Source organism: Miniopterus schreibersii, assembly GCF_964146895.1.
Source record: "Miniopterus schreibersii genome assembly, chromosome: 2".
NCBI lineage: Eukaryota > Metazoa > Chordata > Mammalia > Chiroptera > Miniopteridae > Miniopterus > Miniopterus schreibersii.
The window spans coordinates 177,777,427-177,798,493 of NC_138102.1; the positions used below are offsets into that span (position 1 = coordinate 177,777,427).

A 21,067-nucleotide genomic window follows, 5' to 3' on the forward strand; every position below is an offset into this window, starting at 1 on the left:
CTAGTGCCCACACCTACAATAAAAAATATCAAGCCTTATCTTGTGAGTACTCAACAGATGATAGCTCTTACTGTTTTCAACCACTCATTCAGTGGTAGGTGTCTGCAGAGTAGACTGGGTCCTATCAGACAACTCTCTTTTCCTGGACTCAACATCTCCAGTTCCTCATACTGATCCCCTTTGCTCACAGAGGCCAGTCCTCTCCCTCCAGTCTCTCTGCAGAAGGCAATCCAGGCTGCTATTACCCCCTTACAGTGTGATACTAGCTGGGCCCCTCACTAGGGTCTGACCAGCACAGTGTATGTGTGAGTGTGTGTGTGTATGTGTGAGCGTGTGTGTGTGTGAGCGTGTGTGTGTGTCCACGTACCATCACCTTCCTGTATTCTAAATGCTGTACTTCGATCATGCAACCAGCAGTAGCATCAGGTTTGGGGGTATTAACAACCATAAGAGTGGTTTATTGAGCCCTTCGTATGTGTGCCAAGAACGATGCTAAGCATAATACGCACACTAACTCACTGACTCTGTGCAATAACTCTAGGGGGCAGAAATTATTTCTCTCATTCTGCAGACGAGGAAACTGATGCTTAGAGGTGTTGTAAGTAGAAGGTCAACACGGCTAAAATGTGATGGGGCTAAGATTCCATCTCTGGTTATCTTACTCCAGAGCCACAATCTTAACCTCCAAACCACACTTCCTCCCACACATATTAAGAATGTACTCAACTCAAGTCTCAGGTCCTTTTTTTCATCATGGGGTTTTAACAGACTGAGTCTTCCCAATCCTGCTCCTCTTCAGCTGAGTTTTTGAATAGGACCTTCTAGCATATCCCCATTCGACCTGATCATATCAAATTTATTCCCATTCAGCTTCAAGTCATCAGTGAATTTAATTAGATGAATTGCTGTTAAGAAGGAGGAATTGAGCCCGGCTGGTGTGGCTCAGTAGTTGAGCATTGACCTACGATCCAGGGGATCGGGGTTCGATTCCCGGTCAGGGCACATGCCCGGGTTGTGGGCATGTTCCCCAGCAGGGGGCATGCAGGAGGCAGCCGATCAATGACTCTCTCATGTTTGATGTTTCTATCTCTCTCTCTCCCTCTCCCTTCCTCTTTCTGAAATCAATAAAAATATATTTAACAAAACAAAAGATGGAGTAGAGCAAAGCCAAGGGCAGAGCTCTCTGACAAGCTATTAGATAAATTTCTCTCAAGGTGTATTTCTACCCAGTAGTCATTTCCTAATGGGGGTAATGTTTGACCTGCTACCATTCCACCAAACTGAATTAACATCCAACCTCCATTTCTCTATCTCACTGACAATTATTTCTTAAAATATCACATGGTGTTTATGGTCAATATCTACAGCTAAGGGCCATTCTAAGAAAGGATGCCCCAGGAAGAATTGCGGAGGGCAGGCAAATGGGTACGAGAAAACACACGCATACGATGGTCTTGAGTGCTGAAAATATTTTAAGGGGAGAACCCTACCTTTGCTTCCAGAAGGTGTTTAAGTTGAGGAAATATATAGTTTGAGGACAAAAGATGAACAGAACTCCAACCAACAGCCTTCCCTGGGATCCACACACATCTACCTAACCCCAGCCAACCCAGGTATCACACAAGGACAGGACTCAAGGGGAGCCACAGGCACTCATGTGTGAACCCGTGGCCTGCCCAGCTTCCACCGCTGGATTCAAGGGCAGGGTCTTCACCTTTTCCTGCCTCCCTCTCCATCTGCTGGAACAGGGCACTGTCGTCCCTTATGCTTTGGTACCTCTATGAATACTGAGGAAAGACTGAGCATGGAAATTTCTGCCTTTTCTATTGGAGCAGAAGGAAGCCCAAGGCCTGTCTCAGTCCCAGTCCTCTAGCCTCGCAGAGCTGTGCATCCTCTCGATATTAATCTATTCATCAACCTCATCACCAGTCCCACAGAGGGGTGACTTGTACCTGCGGCGAAAAAGACCCTTTGCCTCAAACATAAACAGAGGAGAGCCTGACATGCCAAGCACCCTGGCCAGAGCCTCTCAGGCCCCCAGGCCACTGCTGTGAGGCCCCGCAGAGCCGGGGGGCATTCTGGGTAACGGGATGCAACCCGATGCGGTCCCCCCCACTGGCCTCCTCGGGAGGGTGTCCTCATTTCTGGCTCTGCAAGAGCTGAGGCAAGCAGTTTTTGAAATGGGGGGTGAAAGGGTGGAGAGAAGGGGCGGAGGCTTCCTCGAGGCCAACCACAACTAACTCATTTACTCTGTCCAGCAAAACCCAGACAGTGCAATTATCTGGTTAATTTGGCCCTCAGTTGGGAGACAGGCTTCCAAAATGTGAGGCCGGCTCAGACTAAACAGTGGCTCCCATCCGAAGACTTCTCCCAAGCGCCAGAGGATGCGTATCGGAGATTCCTGGGGGTTGCTTATGCGAGCCGCCCATTGATCCAGATGGGAAAAGACAAACCATTCAGACTCTAAGATGGGGCTTAGGAAGACATGTCTTCCAGGGGAAAACCTCCAAATGGCCTGCTAACTGGTCTGGCTGATTTGCCTTCTGGCTTCCATGGAGGGGGATGGCTGGAAATGAGGACTCTAAATGAGCCAATGTTTTCCAGTGGGACTGCAGGCCCCCTAGACTGGACGAGTGTCCCCAGAGTTATTCTTAGGGCAGTTCCCTCGGATGCTCCTGCTCACGGGTTTTGTACCCATAAGTTGGGCCAGGGGAGGCACTGACATAAATGGGTAAAATTAAAACATGCCTCTGGGATTTTCACAAATGGGATGAGACAAGGTTAGCTAAGCTGGCAGCTGAGCATTTACCAGATGGTTTATGGAAAACTTAGATTTTTCAAGGGAGATTAAGGAGCAGTGATTTATTTCCCTTGGAAACTGACAAACAGCCTGGAATCTGTGGAATCTAGGAGTTATTCACCCAGTGAATATCTGCTTCGGTTCTAGTATGTGCCAGGCTCTGTGCTACTTAAGAGTGAGATCCAAACAGCCATGGCCCCTACCCTCATGCAAATAATTCCACATCTAAAAATGCGGTTAAAAACTCAGATAAAGGCCAGGAAGGAAACACTGGGGTGCTACAAAAGGAAATATCCAGGTTCCCTGACTGAGGTCGGGGCGTGAGGGCTCCAAGAAGGAGTCTTTGAGGAAGGGATTTTAACGTTAACACTTCTAAGAACCTAATTCGATTTTTAAGAAAGATCCCTCTGGCTTTAGAACAAAATATAAATTGGAAGTGGGTGAAAAGATGAAATTAGGAGGCTGTTGAACAGGAAGAGTGGATGAGAGCTGAGATGGTTCAGCCAAGGCTCTAGGCAGTGGCGTCGGAGAGGAGTGGACAGACTAGAGCAACGCGGGATTCGGAGTCAGCGGGATCTGGTCATTGAACGGGCGTCGTGGCAGAAGGAGAGGGAGGGGTCCAGAAGCCGGTGCAGGTTTCTGGCTAAGGTGGAAGGTAGACAGTGGGACCCCTCACTGAGAGAGGAAACTCGGACATGAGTAGGATGGGGTCCGGGGAACATGATGCGTCCTGGTTTGGAGTCAACCAAACTGGACTCCCCCCCGTTCCATACCCTGTGCTTCTGGTCTCCTTAGCTTTGCTCCCACTGCTTCCATCTCATAAACTCTTCAGACGTTGCCTCCACCTGTTGACAGCATAGCCATCCTTCAAGATCCACTCAAATACCACCCTCTCCTCGAAGCCACTCCCGACTCCAGTTAGTGTGGCCTCGGCGGCCCAGGGCGCTGAGTTTGGGCCTCTCTTTCCTGGACTCCACCTGTGTGGAGGTCCTGTGGTGACTTACCGTGCCTCCTTCGCTAGACCACAGGCTTTTTGGGACAGAGCCTCTGCTCCTATATCCTGTTCCCCGTGTCAGCTAGCTAGCATAGTAGACGTTTGACAAATATTTGTTAAGTGAGCAAAAATAACCTGCTCTTTGCCATGGACGGAAAACCAGTAGACATTGGACAGACTTGAAAGCCACAGGATCAAATTGAAATTCAAGCTGTAGGTGTTTTCATACTAAGCCAACTCAAATGTGATGCTCAGAAAGGCTTTCTGTTCCTCCAACAGAAAGAAACTCAGAGTACGGAAAGGTCACAGCCCTCTATTTTTTTACCGCACTTTTCTGAGTTCACCGTATAGCAGGGCCCTTTCCTATCTTAGGAACTGTTGACCTTTGATGATGATGATGATGATGACGATAAAAGGGTAACATTTACTAAGTGTTGGTATGTGCCAGGCCCTGTTCTAAGGCTAACTCATTGATCCTCACAGCCCCCCTATAAAGTTGATGCCTTCATTACCCAGTTGTACACGTGACGAAACTGAGCTGCAGAGAGCTTAAGTATTACTCAACCAAAGTCACTGTTAGTTGGGATTTTACCCTAGAGTCTGGCTCCAGGGCCCATGCTTTGATATGCTAAAGCCACAGCACGATGCTTGGCATTGGGCAGGTCCCCAAAAAGCATTCACTGAATGAATAGGAGGAGCCCTAGATATGGAAACCATAGATTCTAGGCCTAGTTCTGCCACTGACTTCCTGTGTAGCCTTGAACAAGTCCATGTTTCTTTCCCCATAAAATGAGGGAATTAGATGTTGGTATTAATGCTAATTGTAAGAGCCAGTATTCATGATTCTAATCTCCTTTGAGGCTTTACATAATTTAATCCCAACAATGATACCAAAAAAAATACCAAAAAATGATACAAAGAGATTAAGTCACCTGCCCAATACCCAGAAAATGAGGGAGCCAGGATTCAAGCCCACTATGCTCCCAGCTCAAGTAGTTCCATGCCTTGTGGACCATGGCGGGGATGCGGGGACTAGAACAATGGAGTGATGGACCTCTGAGCTCCCCATGCTCATTCCCACTGGAGAAGCTCTACTTGTCTCTATTGAGATGCCCTTAGAATCAGGAAGGTTCTACTGCTAGGACAAAAAGGTCGAAAACCATTGGACTAAATAACCCCGGAATTTAATGAGACTCCCAGGTATAAGCCAGGATTTTTTGGTAATCTTGGCTCATTATAGTTGTATAAGGTTGGGGATCAAGGTTGCTCCTGGGAATGGCTCCAAGGTCAGGGTAATAGCACTAAAGGATCCGCGCCAACCCACCTGCTCCACGCGGATCTCAATCTCTCCATTCACCTTCTTCCCGTGGAAATACTTGGCCCTGCAAAGGAGAGGAAGACACCTGGGTAAGGACGCAGATAGCTTAACTCTTTCCTCCCCTTTCCCGAAGGCCTTACAACCCCAGAGGTGCGTATCCAGACACATTCTCTGCCAGTGCTCTCTCCTCCCACCGCGACCGCCGCGGTCCTCGCTGCTTCTGCGTATTGAGGGGGAGACGGGGGAGAGCACTGGACGGGAGAGCTGGAGGCTCAGGATCTCGTTCTGCCAAGTTCTTTGACCTTCCCGAGCCTCTGTTTTATCCACTCTAAAAGGGAGACATTAAAACCTGCATGATATACTTTTAAGGGTTATGTTAAGGATCAAACAAGATAAAGAATACTATATAAATGGTGTGGAATTATTTTACTGAGGTACACTCTATATACTGAATAAAGGACTTATTAAATTGACGTATCCATCTGCTTTCTCCATTTGTCTCTCTGTCCAGTGGAGCAGGCCGTAACTGTTCCTTTGACCATCCATCCACCCATCATCCATAGCCCATCACCCGCCCCCTAACCGTCCATCCTTCCATCATCTTTCCTTCGCACCCCATTATCAGCAAGTGGCGCCCCATCTGCTCATTACTCCAGGCAGAGACACACACATCATTCCTCTCCCCTCTTTCTCGCTCTATCCCCATTGATTCTACCTGCTAATCATTTCTCAATCTACCCACTTACCTACTTTTTTTAAAAAACACCCCAATCTTGGCCTCTTCGCTTCTCTTCTCATATAGATTCCCTTGTCATGCTCTTTTCTTTCATAGCACGCGGGACGGTTATAACTAGTAACTGTGTGCAGTGCCCGTGTCCCCCACAGTATAACATGGTTCCTCGAGGTCAGGAGCAAGCTACCTCACTCATCATGCTATCCCTCACCTACCGGAGTGTTTCACACACAGTAGGAGCTCAATTAATACCTGTTGAATGAGTCAGTGATTGAAGAGATAGATGAAAACAGACCCACTTGTTTTCTGTGCTATGGGCTCTGACCTATCGTCTTTCTCACTTAATGTTGACAACCGCCGCCAGGAGGTAGGTGTTATTATTTCCTATAGGCAAGGACACTAAAGCCCAGAGAGATGAAATGCTAAGCGTGTCCATAAACCTCTTCTGGGGCAGAGACAGCTCTTTGATCCCAATACCTGTCGTCTTCCTTTCCCACAGTGAGAGAGCTTATAGAACGTAGATCCCAAGCCACCATTCAGCTGGAATGGCCACGAGATTGAGTTCTAACCAATAATTTGTAATCATTACATCCAAGAATCGTCTTAGTCGCTTCTTTCATTCTTTCCCCTGGAACATCAATGCTGCCATCTTTTCTTTGTTTTTTTCATTCTTTCATTTGCAAAGGAAAGAAGCCTTTCTATAGATTCTCTGGCCACGCTTCAGTCAGTCTGCTTGCAAAGCCTACCTACACTTCGCCGGTGCCAGTGGAGTTCATCTCTTTCCAACACTGCCCGTGTCACTGACAGCTCTGAGAGTAACACCACTTTTTCTTACAATGTCCTCGGGCTTAGATGTCAACGAGGCAGGATTTTAGTGCAACAGGAGCTGTTAGTGTGACCTGAAAGCAAGATTTTGGTGGCTTTTTTTTCCTCCCAGGATGGTCTTAGACAAATCATCCTCATGCAAAGGGAACCTTATCACGTAATTTGTGGATTTTGTCACAAATCCGTAAAGGCAGTGTTGGCAAACTCCAGGCGCTGGGATATGCCCGCCTCTAATGTTTTGTGGGGCCTGGGGCAAAAGCACAAATGGAGGCCCGTGTCTCATAGGCCGAATTTTCAAAATTGATATATAAAGCTCACAAACATTAAATAAAACATGTCCGTCTTGCTTCCTGAACAAATACAATCGCATAATTTTCTGCAAGGGTCAGGATTTAGACTTCTCAGAATTCCTGGACGGGGCAACATGGGAACTGCCATATTTTGGTTCCCAGTGACATCCCTAATTCTCCTTCCACCCTCCTCTCTGTCCTGCAGATGATGGGGCTTCTTACGGAGGCTTGTGGACGGGCCAGGCCACGTGCTTTACCTCCTTGCCCACACCCCCATCGACAGCTGTCCCTTGGCCACATGCCTTGGGAGGCTAGGCTACAAGGGCCCTGGAACTGCGCCTGTCCCTCTGGGCAGGAAACTCTAGGGTGCACGGTCCCAAGGATGCAATTTGCAGGGCCCTCCTTTGCTGTCAGCACGGGCACAGCTGGTAAGGGCCACAGAAGGACTTAGGTCAAGGGTCCCTCTAGCTTGGGTTTTTACAGAAGTACTAGGTGAGCCTGGGACCTCAGGACAGTAACTAATGAATGTAATCACTGGCATGCTGGGAAAAAGCATGGATTTGGAATCACATGGGTGTGGGCACAATCTGAGCTCTGCTACTTACTCACCACGTACTTAACCCGTCCCGGTCTTAGTTTCCTCATTTGTCAAGTGGTGATCACCTCTACCAGGCAAGGTTGTGGTGAGAAATTCACTTGCTCTTTTGTGTAACAAGGCGGTAGAGTGTCGTGAGCTCAGGGCTGCACCACCTGGATGTAATCCCAGCTCACTCACTCCCTTGCTCTGTACCTTGGGTTACTCACTCCACCTCCGTGTGCCTCAGTTTCCACATCTGGGAAGTGGGAATCATCACAGTAGCTCTCACGCAGGGTTGTTGTGAAGATTAAACAAGACAAGACTTAGAAAGCACTTAGAACAGCTCCTAGCACATAGTAAGCTCCAAAGTCTATAGGCCAGGGGTCGAAACAGAACCAGCAACAACAGAGGACCACTGAGTGTTCACTCTGTAACTGGGGGTGCCGTGTGGCAGGGACCCACAAACAAACGAGACATAATCTTACCCTCACAGAGGTTACAAGGCAGAATTGCTATTTGCCTGGCTTTATCCGTCCCGTCGGTGCAGTAAGTGATGGACAGTGATAGTAATAAACGGGTGGCGTGGATACGGAGGCCCTGCCCTTCCCACCCCTCCTATTTGACCCCAATGTCAGCCCTGAGCGGTGGTTGGGCAGAGAGCAGCCGCCACATGTTCCAGATGGAGACGTCCCTGCTCAAAGCCCCACAAAACCTCTAGTAGCAACAGTGAACCACACCTTATGCTTTAAAAGATTTGGGGGATTCAGTCCAGACCCTGTGGGTCCTTCAGGAGCTGGGCCCTGCTGACCTGAGGCCCATTTCTCCTCCCCTTTTCCGCCCACCCCACGGACCCGCTCCCCGTTCTGCCAGCCCTTAAACATGTCCCATGCTTTCATGCCTCTGGGCCTTCGCGTCTCTCTCTGCTGAGGGCGGCTTCCTGCTCTTCCCTGCGTGGCTGCCTCTTTCTCACTCTATCAAGTTTTCCCTGGAAGCACCCCCTAAGGAGGCTGGGTCAGGTCCCTCCTCGGGGTTCCCATAGCCATTAGAACTCGCATCTCCCTGGGCTGCAATTACCCTTTGCTTGTCGGTCCCCGGCCCCCATACACCTAGCCCGTGAGAGCCTGGGAACCCCGAAACTGTGTCTCAGGGCTCACTGACTCTCCAGCATCCAGCACGAAGTGCCAGGGCCCGAGGCACATGTTTAACAGATGTTTGCTGCCTGGGTAAATGAATCATGTCTTTCAGGCATAGGCCACAGGGTATCCGGTCCTGGAGACGCGTCACCGCCACCTCCTGGTGCCCTGCCGCAGTGCACTTACACACCTACACCCACCGCGACGCTGGGTCACACTGCGCAGCGACAACTGGCAGCCCTGGCCTTGATTCCACCCCGGAGCCCAGGGCACGCTGCACGGCACCAATGCCACCCAGGGCGCTCCGGCCTTCGAAGGCTCACCTTCCCAGGAGAGACGCTCGTTTCGCCCGTCGCTGGGATGTCTGCCGCAGGGCCTGGCAGACAGACGCAGGCTGAGGCGGAGGGTCAGGCGGTCCATCCCCCCGCCTGGCCGCGAGTCAGAAGCCTGTCTCCTGACGGGCCACACAGGCTGCTGCCCCTTGCCGGGGCTCATTCAGGCCGGAGCTGCCTCCGAGCAGCTCTGTCTGGCCGCGGGAGCGGCGGGGATGGTCTGGAATTCCAGATGCCTGGGGGGCTGGGGCTGCCCGCTGCCTCCGTAATCGCCTGGCTGTTTGACCTCAGGTGAAATGGGGGGGCCCCGCTGGGCCCAGGGCTCGGTCTCCCCAAGGCAGACCTCTTTCCGACGCCCTCATGTTTACTCTCATAACGAGCTCCCTGAATATCCCGGCCCATCAGTCAAGCCCTTGGCCTCGGGAAGGAGGTGGGGGCCGCTCTTGATTCCGCCAAGCTTCCATCTCTGTGGGTGGTCTCATATTTTACCGCCACATCAGAGGCACCAGGAAGGAGAATATTATAAAACCGGCTGCCCGGGGTGGGAAACCCCTATTTGGGGAGGCGGGATGTGGTGTGAGAGGAAGATTTATGGGGAGCGGGTACCGGGTCTTCCAGGGCTGCAGCAGGGGCAGGAGAATTAGCACAAACAGGATCCACCTGTGTCCAAGCAGCGCCCTCCCCCCAAATCCATCTGGGATGTAGAGTCAAGGTGGCCGGGTCTCAGCAAAGTCCTCCCGGGGCAGGAGGGGTCAGGGGCGGTCTGTCTCAGGCACAGCCCCTGCTGGGGAAGGGGAGGGGGGCAGGGAGGCAGGAATCCGGTTCCATTAAGGGATTTTCATGTTTTTAACGCAACACGTCAGTTGCTCATTTGTGGCCTAGACAGAAGCAGGGGGAGACGGAAGATGGACCACGCAGGAGATGGCTGAAGGTGGACACACGCAGGCCTTTCCCAGTTAGTGACACAGGGAGAGTCACATGGCAGTTTGGTTGAATGGAGATGCAGCCAAAGCAAGACCTTTGAGCGCAGTCCCATTCAGAGATCAGTTCTAGGGCTATTACTTACTCCCAGAATAGCTGACCCTCCTGGCCCCTCCACTGCCAAAGGGGACCCTCCAATGACCGGCAGCCTCTCCATATCCCTTTTTAATCTGGGGGTTCCTGTGGGTTAGGAAAGGGAGGGACCCTCTGAGGGTAATGCCCCGGCACCTGTACAGGGATCTGTGGAGGTGAGGAGCTGAGACCTACTAGGGCCCCATGCCACAGGATGTGACAAACCCCTCATTGGCTTCTGACGACAACAGGGAAGGAGATTTTTGTGGCTAGGTTGGGCCACAGTTCCCGTCACCTGTTCTGTCTCTCATTGTATCACTATTTCCTGAGGCTCCTGGGACTGGGCACCTCGCTAGGCATGAAGGGAAAGGCTGATCCAGTTCCTGCTCCTGTGGTGCTCATGTGCCCTGGGAAAAGTCACAAAACTAAGCAGGTGAAAAGGAAACGACGGGCGCTGTGAATGAAATGCATGAAGTGACAGGGTACGTGCGGGGAGCAGGGGAGCTCTGACTCGGGTTGCTCAGGGAAGAATTCTTTGCAAGACACAACACACTTTTATTGACCATCTACTATATGCCAGAGCCTGCAGGCTCTAAGGAAGCATGAGGCTTACTACATAGCCACAGGGAGAGACACATAAATGGGTGATCACACAGGGCATTAGCCCAAAGATCCAGGTGCACCCGCAGAAGGGGATCCCAATCCAGTCTCAGGGCCAGGGGCTGCTTCCCTGGGGAGTGGCCCAACTCATTCATCATTCCACCCAGTATCTGGTACCTATTCTTTGCCAGGGCCAAGGGCCTCAAAGACAAATGCCAGAGGGTCTGGATGTGTGCATGCGTGAGAACAGAGAAGGGGAAATGAGTTGAGTAGATGCTGCGGGCACCCGGGGAGGGTGGTGAATTTTCCTGGGGCATGTCCCTAAATGTGCAGGAAAAATGAGCAACGGGCTTGGAGTGGAAGGTCTAGCTTTGAGTTGGCAGCTCTGGCACTCGCTGCATGATTTTGGACGAGCCTCTACTTCATCTGTAGAATGGGGGTAGGAGAATCTACCCATAGGGTTGCCATGAGGATTAAGTGAGGATGCAGCTTTGAAGGCCTGCTACCAGGTCTGCTGCTCACCTGTGGGCTGCTGGGGGCGGGGGGGGACTTCACCTCGCCAGGTAAAGAGGGGCGTGGGCACTGCCAGCATTAGAGAGAGACCCAGGTCCTGTCTAGCTTGATTTATTTCCTAGTTCTGCCTCAGACAAATGTCATACTTCCAGAGTCTGTTTCATTTGTACAAATAAGAGCATTACTATGTTTGCCACAAGGCCCCCATGAATGACCTCCTTGACATGTGGCAGGTGTTTAATGCTCATTTCTTTCCCTCCTGTCCTTCAACAGGATAGGCAGAGGGCTAAGGTTAGTGGATATGTCCTGGGGAAGTAACGGTCATTGTCTCTCCAAGAAGAGGAAGGGGGCAGCCTCCTCCCAGCTCTGAATGGGACTCCAGCTTCACATCTAGCATGACGGAAACCTGCACCGGACGCTCCCTGGCACGGGCCTTTAGGGTAAACTCATCAGGCACCCAGTTCACTGTGACTGCAGAGATGGGCTAGAATGTCATCTCCCATCCCTTCCCTTCTCCTCTCCAAAGACACAACACTGTGTCACCCTCATTCCCACAGATATCTGAAAGCCCACAACCTTCATTCCATCAAAAGGGTGAACATTTAGAAGGCTAAGCTGTTCCATCAGCAAACACTGAGTGAACAACTAGTAAAAGCCCAACCAGGAGAAGTTCCCATGGGAAAGATATGCACTAAAAGGTAATTCATACCAAGGTGCAAATGACTAACACACAATCATTCTAGAAAAGGGGCATAGATGTTATATGGAGGATGAGAAGATGAGGACCATGAGAATATTGAGTGCACAGGAGGAGAGGACTGAGGGAGCTTATTTTCTCTCCCTCTGTCCCTTTATCTATCCACTTACCCATCCATCCATCCATCCATCCACCCACCCACCCACTTATCCATCCATCCATCCATCCATCCATCCATCCATCCATCCATCCATCCATCCATCCATCCATCCATCCATCCACTTATCCATCCATTTATCCATCCATCCATCCATCCATCCATCCATCCATCCATCCATCCATCCATCCACTTATCCATCCACTTATCCATCCATCCATCCATCCATCCATCCATCCATCCATCCATCCATCCACTTATCCATCCATCCATCCATCCATCCATCCACCCACCCATGGTCTACTACGTGCTCAGCACTGTGCTAGTCCCTCGGAATCACACTGAACAAACAGCCTCCCTGCCATCCTGGTACTTACAGCCTAGCCAGGAGACAGGCCCAGAGAGGAGCTAGGCTGCATGCGTGCCTTGACGCCTGTCTTCTGTATCAGAAGATGCCAACTGGCAAACCTCATGGAGTCCATAGTCCTGCTTTACTGGTCTTAAATTGTATACTTTCAATTATAAAATAGAAAATTCATATAAAAATTTCAGATTCCTAGCTTCCTTTGAAAATCAATAATGGCAACACCACACCCTTATTGTCTCAAGGTAGAAATCTGCTGAATGGACCCCAGGTGCTGCCTTCAAAGAGGCCATCGGTTCTCAAACCTAACACAGTCCCCACTGCTCCCTGTCATCTCCCTGAAGCTGAAACCAAGTGGCAGGTCCATTTTTTCCTAGGGCTTCTGCTCTTGTTTTCCTTACAGCAGGGAAGCATTTCTCTGTGCCTACCCCTTTTCCTACCACCTGTCCCTTCACTCACCGGCTGGCTTGCATCCTGTGAGCAGCTGCACAGGCAACCCCTAATTTAACTAATTCCATTCTGAAGATGGCGATTAGCTCAGTGCAAATCTGCAGGAAACACGCACCCTGCCCTTCCTGCAAACCCAGGGTGGGAGGTGAGGAAAGTGGACAAGAAGCGCCATCCCCTCTCCTGCCATCACAGACAGTCTCCCTCCTGCCAAGGAAACGTGTCCCGGACAGGCGTCCACAGGCCCCAGGAGAAGAGATGTTCTGTAAAGAGGCTGGCCTCTGCCCAGCCACCTGCGTCCTCCAGGGCAAGGCTGTCACTGGGCGGGGTGGAGCCTGTGGGAACAGGAACAGCTATTGCTAAGAAAGCCCAGGGCATCTGAGGGGCTCCTTCAAAGGAAGGTCATTCAGAGGGCCTGGGCGAGAAAAGTATGTTTTGGAGAATGAGGAAAGATCACAAGTTAAACTGCAGAACTCCTCAGAGACAAATCAAGGCGAGAGCAGGGAAAATGACTGAGACACAAAGTCAGAGAGGGAAAAATGAAGAGTGCCAGGCCCAAGAACCCTTGAAGGGCTTGTAGGCTGACCCCTCTGTAGCCTGAGCCTCTTCTGCATTATTCCTCCCAAACGGCCAGCCCAGCTGTGCTTGAACACCTGCACATGACGGGGAGCTCACCCCCTTACCAGACAGCCCACTGGATCTTTGCTGACCTTCCCATTCTGTACATTGAGCTGAAATATGTCTCCCTTTGTTGGCCCCACTGGTCCCAGTTCTACCGATAGGGAGCCATAGGTTTCCCGAGCTCCACTCTAGATATTGTGATTCAGTAGGTCTAGGGGTCATCTCATCCATTCTGACTTCTAGTGATAGTCTTTGCATGGATGGAACCAAGCCTCTCTCTTGCAGTCTTGGTGGGACACACTGTGGGCCCTGCCAGGTTTTTTCTTCACCTGGAATTTGACTTTTGAGCCAAGAGGCACAAGGCTGGGAGGAACCAAGAGGTAACTTCTCCAGAGACTGCCCACCAGCCCCTGCCTCCTAGATTCTGGCAGAGCCCGGGCCCTAACCTCTCCGAGACAGAGATCTTCATATTTCCTTTTGATTCTGTGAGCCTCCCACTATTTCTAATAAATCCCCATTTTGCCCGAGTCAGCCAAAGTCTATTTCTTTTCCTCACAAACAGAGAACTCTGTCCAATAGAAGGCGCCTGAGAACCTGAATGTCATTCTGATGGAAACAGTCTATTGAGGACTGTGATCTTAGTCCAGCGTCACTCTTTGACTTTGAGGAAACTGAGGCCGAGAGGACAGTGGCTCCACTGAGATCCAGCTGCATCAGTGGAGCAGGGAGAAATTAGGAAGCAACAGCACCCATCCGATTTCTTCCCCGTAGTCTCTCTTGCCCAAAGACATTTCCCTCACATTTTCCAGCCACTGTTTCGGAGGCGAAGACTCTACCAGGGCAGGAGAGACAACCCTTCACTGTTTTCCCCCTCCCTCCCTCTCCCCCTGCGAGCTGGGTAGGAAGCGGCAGGGGCACCAGGCCTCTGGATTGGACGGCTCAAAGACCTCACGGAGAGAGGTCAGCACTTGAAAAATTCCTCAAGTCAAAGGGCTTGGGGCTTGGGTGCCACACAAGGCCCTCACTGTGTGCGCACATTGTCTGCCCCATAAAAGGGGCCGGGCCTGGGAAAAGGGAGCCCGTCTCCAGGCGACTGGGCAGGCTGCTGGGGAATGCCCAGGGCATTCCCCTCCCCCAGGCACCAGGGCCAGGCCTTTCGGGGGAGGGGCAGGTGGTGCCCTGGGTGGAGGGATGAGTCCAGAGGGCCAGTGCCACTCCAGGTGGTGCGGCCTGACCTGTGGGAGGCAGCAAGTGAAGCCCCAGGAAGGTGACTTTAGGCCTTTGCTGGCTCCCTGTCCCATCCAGCCCTGCATCTGCCTACAGGACACAGGCAGGGCCTGTCCTTGTTCAAGGAGAGTGTCAGGGGTAGGGAAGCGGTAGGGGGAGGCATAGGAATTCTGTTCCCTAGAGCCAACTGTCTTCAACACAGGGGTGTGGGTCTCAGCTCTGAACCCCCGAACCAACTCTGGGAGGAGGGCTCCACCCTCTCTTCTCATCTTCAGAGATCCAGACCCCTCCTCCGGGCCGTTGGAAGACAGCCCTGCAGCAAATCCAGCTGAACGGAGGAGCGTGCCAAGTGGCTTCCTTCCGCTGGCTCCCAGCGCTATTGTATTCACCAGCAATTAGTAACTGCAATTAATTGTAAATAACAGTTACCGTTTCCGCACCTGTTAGGACGGGCTAAGCCCTGTCCCAGCCCCACCCATGCCATCATCTCTAATCCTTACAACAGCCCTTCACAACAGACAGGACCAGGTCCTGCCTCACAGCTGAGGAATGCGAGGCTTGGAGGTCAGGCTGGCAGAAGGTCACCAAGTGAGAGGGAGGATGGGGACCGTCCACTCTGTTTCGCTCCCTCCCTGCTGGTGACCGACAGTCCTCAATCCTCACCCCAGGCAGGGAAAGCTGCTCTCTGAAAATGGGGTCATGTGGGCGCCTGGTTTGGCTCCCCAACCAGAAAGCAAGGAAGCCCAAAGGCCAGGCCCTCACTGGGCCGTGTGAGTGGGGCTGGGCGCTGTCTCTCGTGGCCATCCCCATAAATAGGCGGCCAGATAAAATACGGGACAGCCAGTAAACAACAAATTCCAGATAAACAACAAATAAGTTTGTAGAGCCTGCCCCAAATACTGTATGGGATATACTTATACTAATAAATGGTTTATCTAAGTATTAACTGGGCATTCTATGTTTTTATTTGCTAAATATGGCAATTTTCCCCGCAAGCCAGGGCTGGTGACGCCAGCTCTGAATTCAAACCCCCCGCAGGTGGCACAGTGATTAGTGAATGTCCCGGTCACCACGGGCCACTGAGACTCACTGCAAGGCTTCAAGGCAGCGCAGAGACGCCAGGACGCCCCACAGTCCTCACCCCCCCACCCAGGGTGGAGGCAGAGCCTCTGGGTCATCAGTTGGATGATTTGAGGAAGGGGAACCTCAGGGACAGTGGACGGACACAGGGAAGGCTCCAGAATCCTAGGGCAGCTGAGTGTGTTTTCGAGAAAGACTCGCCCCCAGGGCATTCTCGATCCTAAACTTTCCTGTCGTAACAGCAGCGTTTAGCACGAGCATCCACTTACTCATTAACCGAATCATCTCACTACCCTATTACCCTGTCAGGCGCTGGCCTAGGCTCCGAGGACTCGGTGGCTAAACCAGGGAGGCACAAGGCCGGGTCCAGGTGAGCAGACCGAGCACCCTGAAGACATCCCTGAGGGGGAGGAGCAGAGCGCTCTCACCGGGGCCCCATAGCGCCCCGTGAGCTCAGTGGAGGCGAGGTGGTGGCACTATGATCCCACTGTAAAGATGAGGAAACTGAGGCACAGAACGGTGAAGCAGCTCAGGAGACCACAGGGCAGGTGAATGGCAAGGCTGAGACTTCAACCCGACCTTCTACCTGCAAGCTCTGACTTTCTGCACTTCATCTCCTTTCCCATTGGAACCCTCTTGGGAAACACGTTTGACATGCTAGGAGGTCACATCTTTAACATCCAAGGGCAGGGAAAAGAAAATAAGAGACCCTGTGCCTGCTCCCTTGGTGACTTATAAAGAGGAAACAGTCGCCTGGGCAATTTCTACAAAGGAACCAGTTTCCAAACCTGAGCTGGCGAGTGTGGACGGCTCCAGGAACCCCCTGGGCCCGGGCACCTTAACATTCTGGCCGCCCAAGGGCTCCAGCAGGGCGGGGCCGCCTGGCTCCGGGAGGGGCGCTTTCCTCTGAGGGCGAGGCCGCCAGGATCCTGTGCTTGGCAATGACAAGGGGTCCTGCCACCTCACCCCTCCCGCTGACCTCAGATGCCGGTGTGTGCACGTGTGTGTGCACGTGTGTGTACGCGTGCGGGGCTCAGGGGGCCGGCGTTCTCCCGCCCAGCACAGCGCCTGCGCTCAGGTGAGAGTGGGAAGGGTGACAAGGGAACAGGCCTGTCCAGGACGGTCTGAGCTGGATCCCAGATGCCACTGGAGTCGTTTTGATGTTGGGCTCAGAGATTCAGTTTCCTTATTTATAAAATGAGAACAGTAATTGTACTACATGCAGTTGTCAGGAGGGTTAGAGAATCGATGGGAACCATCTCGCACAATGCTGGTCATGGAAAGGGCACAAATGTTCGCCACGAGACAGTGATGGAGACATGACCCCATCCTCAGAGCTCACGTTTATTCACCTGTGTGGTCATTCATTTCTCAACCAAGACTTTCCACATGTACCTCGTGCCAAACACCAACGCCCTGAGCAGTGGTCAGCAGGCGGCGGGCGCCATCAGAAGCGCCTTTAAAGAAGTTAGTCCCATTCGAGTCCCAGACTAGCCGCTCTCCTGCCCGGTTCCCTGAGCAGGTGTGTGATCTCTGTGCTCGGCTTCCTCACCTGTAAAATGCACTCCCACCCATCCCCAGAAGTGCCGAGCAGTGGTGTGCTGGCAAATGCTGGACAACCGGCTCTCTGGGGAGACTCAAAAGCCCTGGTCGGTAGCATTTGCCAATGTCTGTGGTGTAAATACCCTCGCTGGGGCCACTGTGACTTTCTCTTGAATTAAGCAGATGAGAGAGAAAAGGGGGATTTAAGGATGCCGCCAAGGGCGCCCCTTGGTTCCATTGTCACACCCTTACCCATCATTACCAACAACTCGTCACCTTCAAAACCACTCAATCAGCAGACATGTCTTGATGATACAAGACAGCACCTCGGAGTAGGGGGGTGAGGGGGGTAGCGGTGGTGGGAACACGGTGACCACCCAGCGGGATAGCTCTGGGTGAACTGGAAATGCACAAGGCACTTTAACGGTTGTCATTAGCATTGTTTACTAGGACAGTGTCGCCTGTCTAGAAGGATGGTAGTTCAGGGGTGTTTCAAACCAAAAATCTTCATTTCTTCCCCAACCAAAAAAACAAAAACAAAAAAGAAACCAGAATAACAGGGAAGGTAACAATAGGTCACTGTTGAAATGGAATAGCTGACATTCTAGGGACAAGCCACAGGTGAGGTAGGAGGAGAGGAGAGTTCCAGAGGCCCCGAGGGAGGGAGGGGCTGGGGCACAGGCTTAGCTGCTTCTGTGCCCCCCTCAGCCCAACGGCCCCCTCACCACCTCCATCCTGGCTTCTGGTTACGAGCAATCTTTTATTTTTTTGTTATAATCAATGTTTTGAAAATCAAAGCTGGAGTTTTGGCACATTCTGTGGGCAATAGTAAGAGCTTCTGCCTCATTTTTAAAGAATCTCAAACATCTACCTTACACACTGGAAAATCAAGAGCCAAGATTTTACACAGAGGTGAGTAAAAACAGAAACCCCTCGATTGCTGACTCCTAAGGTAAGGTGACTCCCAGGTCCCATGATGCCCCTTAAAAGCTACCCTGCTTGGACTGGGGGGGGGGGGGGCAATGACAGATGCTAAGTGGATACTTCCTGTGTGATGAACGGCAGGGATATAAAGAATAAGACACTGGCCCTGTTCTTGCAGAAGAGATAGCCACCGAGCAGCCAATTATAACACAACGTGGTGAGTGTGTGTGGTAACGGCACAGTGAGGTACGTGTTGAGTTACACAGAGAGGTGGTTGTGAGCAGCGATGGCAGGGCGGGGTGTGTGGGGGAAGACTTCATGGAAGAGGTGACTCCTGACCAAACTTTTAAGGATGAAAGGAAATCGGCCAAATGAACAAGATAGGGAAGGGTGTTTCAGGTAGCAGGGAACAGACTATGCTCAGGCAAAACCGCATGTTTGGGAAGCACACGCTGTTTGCTGTTCCTTTGGAATGAGCAGCAAGGCAGGAAGCGGACTTGCAGAACTAGAGGGAGGGCAGACATGCCCAGGACTTTGAACTTGAACTTGAGGGCAATGACATAGCAGGATTATAAAGAGGGTGCACAGGGTGCCTGGGAGCACACCGATCAGATTGTGTTTCAGAAAGACCACACCTTGGTGGTGACATAGAAGGTCACCAGGTGAGGTTAAGACAGGAGGCCTGAAGCCAGTGAAGCTACTAGAAAAATCTAGGTAAGAGAAAAAGGGGAGATCAGCAGGGCTGGAGGAAACTGAGCTGGATATCCATGTCTGTTATTTTCTCCTTTCTCTTGTGGTTCTCAAGACAGGCTGATCTTTCACCCCAGAGGACAGCACCAACTTTAGTTCACACCTACAACTAAGCCAGACCGAGGGTAGTGAGGGGCTGGGGGTGGGGTGGGGTCCAAAGTTCCCCAAACACCCTTGCCCAGCCAGGCTTACTTCCAAGGGAAATCCCGAAAAGTGGTGGGATCTTAAAATGCACAGCCCGAGTCCTTCGCAGCAAAGTTGGCTCTCAGACCCTGTATTTCTGCTCAGAAGATGAAAAGTCCCCTTCCCCAGGTCACTGACGAGGTAGGAGAGTGTCTTTGGGGGCCCAGGCTGGTCCCCAGAGTCTGGGAGCCGGTCTCTGCCAGGAAGGAAAGAGTGGGGGGTTCCTGCAACTCCCTTGCCTGCAAGGAAACCTGCCTGCAGGAAGGCCCTGGACCAGAAAGTGGCAGACAGGGATCTGGGGCTCAGAAGGGAGACAGGGGAGCAGAACTGTTTCCGGTGGGTTCCCTCTTAGTCCAGACAGTGGATCATTGCCTCCCCGTTTCATTATCATCTCAAAGGGGGGAGAAAGGGGCTGTGTGACCTGGCTTCGCCCCTTTAGCAACTTCTTCCTCTCGGGGACAGTCCCACAATGAAGGGGAGGCCGGGGACCGCCTGGGAAGGCAGCCACGGCTCTGCCAAAGCCGCCCAGGGACAGTGGGGCTGGCCCGCCACCTGCTGGCCGCTCCTGGGAGCGGGGACAGGAATCTGCGGGGAAGAACCCGGATTCGGAGACGCCAGCATCCATTTGGAGAAAGTTGGGAATGTACTGAGATTAAGAGGGGTTAGGAAGTTTGCAAAGGACGCAAAATGGAGTTCTGAATGAGCAGCTGATGGGTCTGAGGGCAGGAAGTTTCTGTCACAAACATTCGACGGATGCAGAGCCAACGTCCAGGCAAGTGGGTGAGTCTCAGCTTCTCTTTTTTAACCACTGAGGGGCAAGAAAAGGACAGCTGCTCTCAAGACCTGATTAAAACACGGGCACGTGAACAGGACTGGAATACAATATGTGAAATCCCTTTAGCCAAAATCGTGTCCCCCACCTGTGCGCACAGCCTATAAATTCACGCAGTGTCATGCCTGTGGGTTACAGAGGTTGAAGACCAGAGGCCATCACTGCATTTCAGCCACTGTGCCCATCCACTACACTACACAGCCTGTGGGCACCGGGGGCACAGAGATCAGTAAGACCCAGCTTTGTCACCCAGGAGCTAGCAGGGAAGAGTGACCAGCACAGCATCCCGGCTCATTGGGGGAAGCCTAATCTGCTCTGCCCAGTATGGGCATGAAGAGGGTAACAGGCATGCCTACCTGGGGCTGCAGTCAAAGTCATTAATGTTGCACAGGTCGCAAGAGTTTGCGGTAATAATACGCACTTAAATAGCACTTACTGTCCACCAGCACTTTTATGTGAACTCAGGATTGAATCCTACTGACATCTGTTACCTCTATAGGTGGGTATTAATATTATTATAGGTAGGTTTGTAGTAACTTACAAACGTCATACAGGCAGAATGGGGTGGAGACCGGATTTGAACCCAGAGCGCCCAGCTCTGAAGCCTGTGTTCTTAGCTGTTGCACCAGGCTGCCATTTACGAGCTCAACCTCCATGCAGGAAGCAACCTTCCTGACAAATAGGTTTTTAAGCACCTACCCATCACCCAGTCATGGCAAAGCCTGACTAAGCCAGAGGCGACACAGTCAGCAGAGGACACTCGAAATCAAGGCCAAGCACTGGGACAAAGAGAAACAGGGCTGCAAGGACCACATAGGCATTCAATTACCCGGTGGGCTGCCAGCAGGTTTGCACAGGCGAGAGTCCCTGGAGGCAACCCCTCTGCAGAAATCGTCCCCTAAGCTCAGAGCCTGAAGGTGGTGCAGATACGCACATAGGCAGAGATGAGCAAGGCTCCGTGATGAGGGCCCTCCAGCAAGCAGCCCACGGAAGACGATGCAGCTGGTCAGAAGAGGCCACGCGCATGGCCTCTGGATAAGATCAAGTGGTTTCTGGGCAGGAAAGTGGAGACCGA

The 21,067-nt window shown here is 51.9% G+C and overlaps 1 protein-coding gene across 2 annotated transcripts in view; it reads right to left on the reverse strand.

The window, feature by feature from the left end:
- Positions 1-21,067, reverse strand: part of SYN3 (synapsin III) — a 365,786-nt gene that overhangs the window by 315,219 nt on the left and 29,500 nt on the right. For both annotated transcript variants that reach the window (XM_081129888.1, XM_081129889.1), the window contains exon 3: positions 5,119-5,176. In XM_081129888.1, coding sequence (XP_080986014.1) covers positions 5,119-5,176 — 58 coding nt within the window. The remainder of the gene's footprint in view (positions 1-5,118; positions 5,177-21,067) is intronic.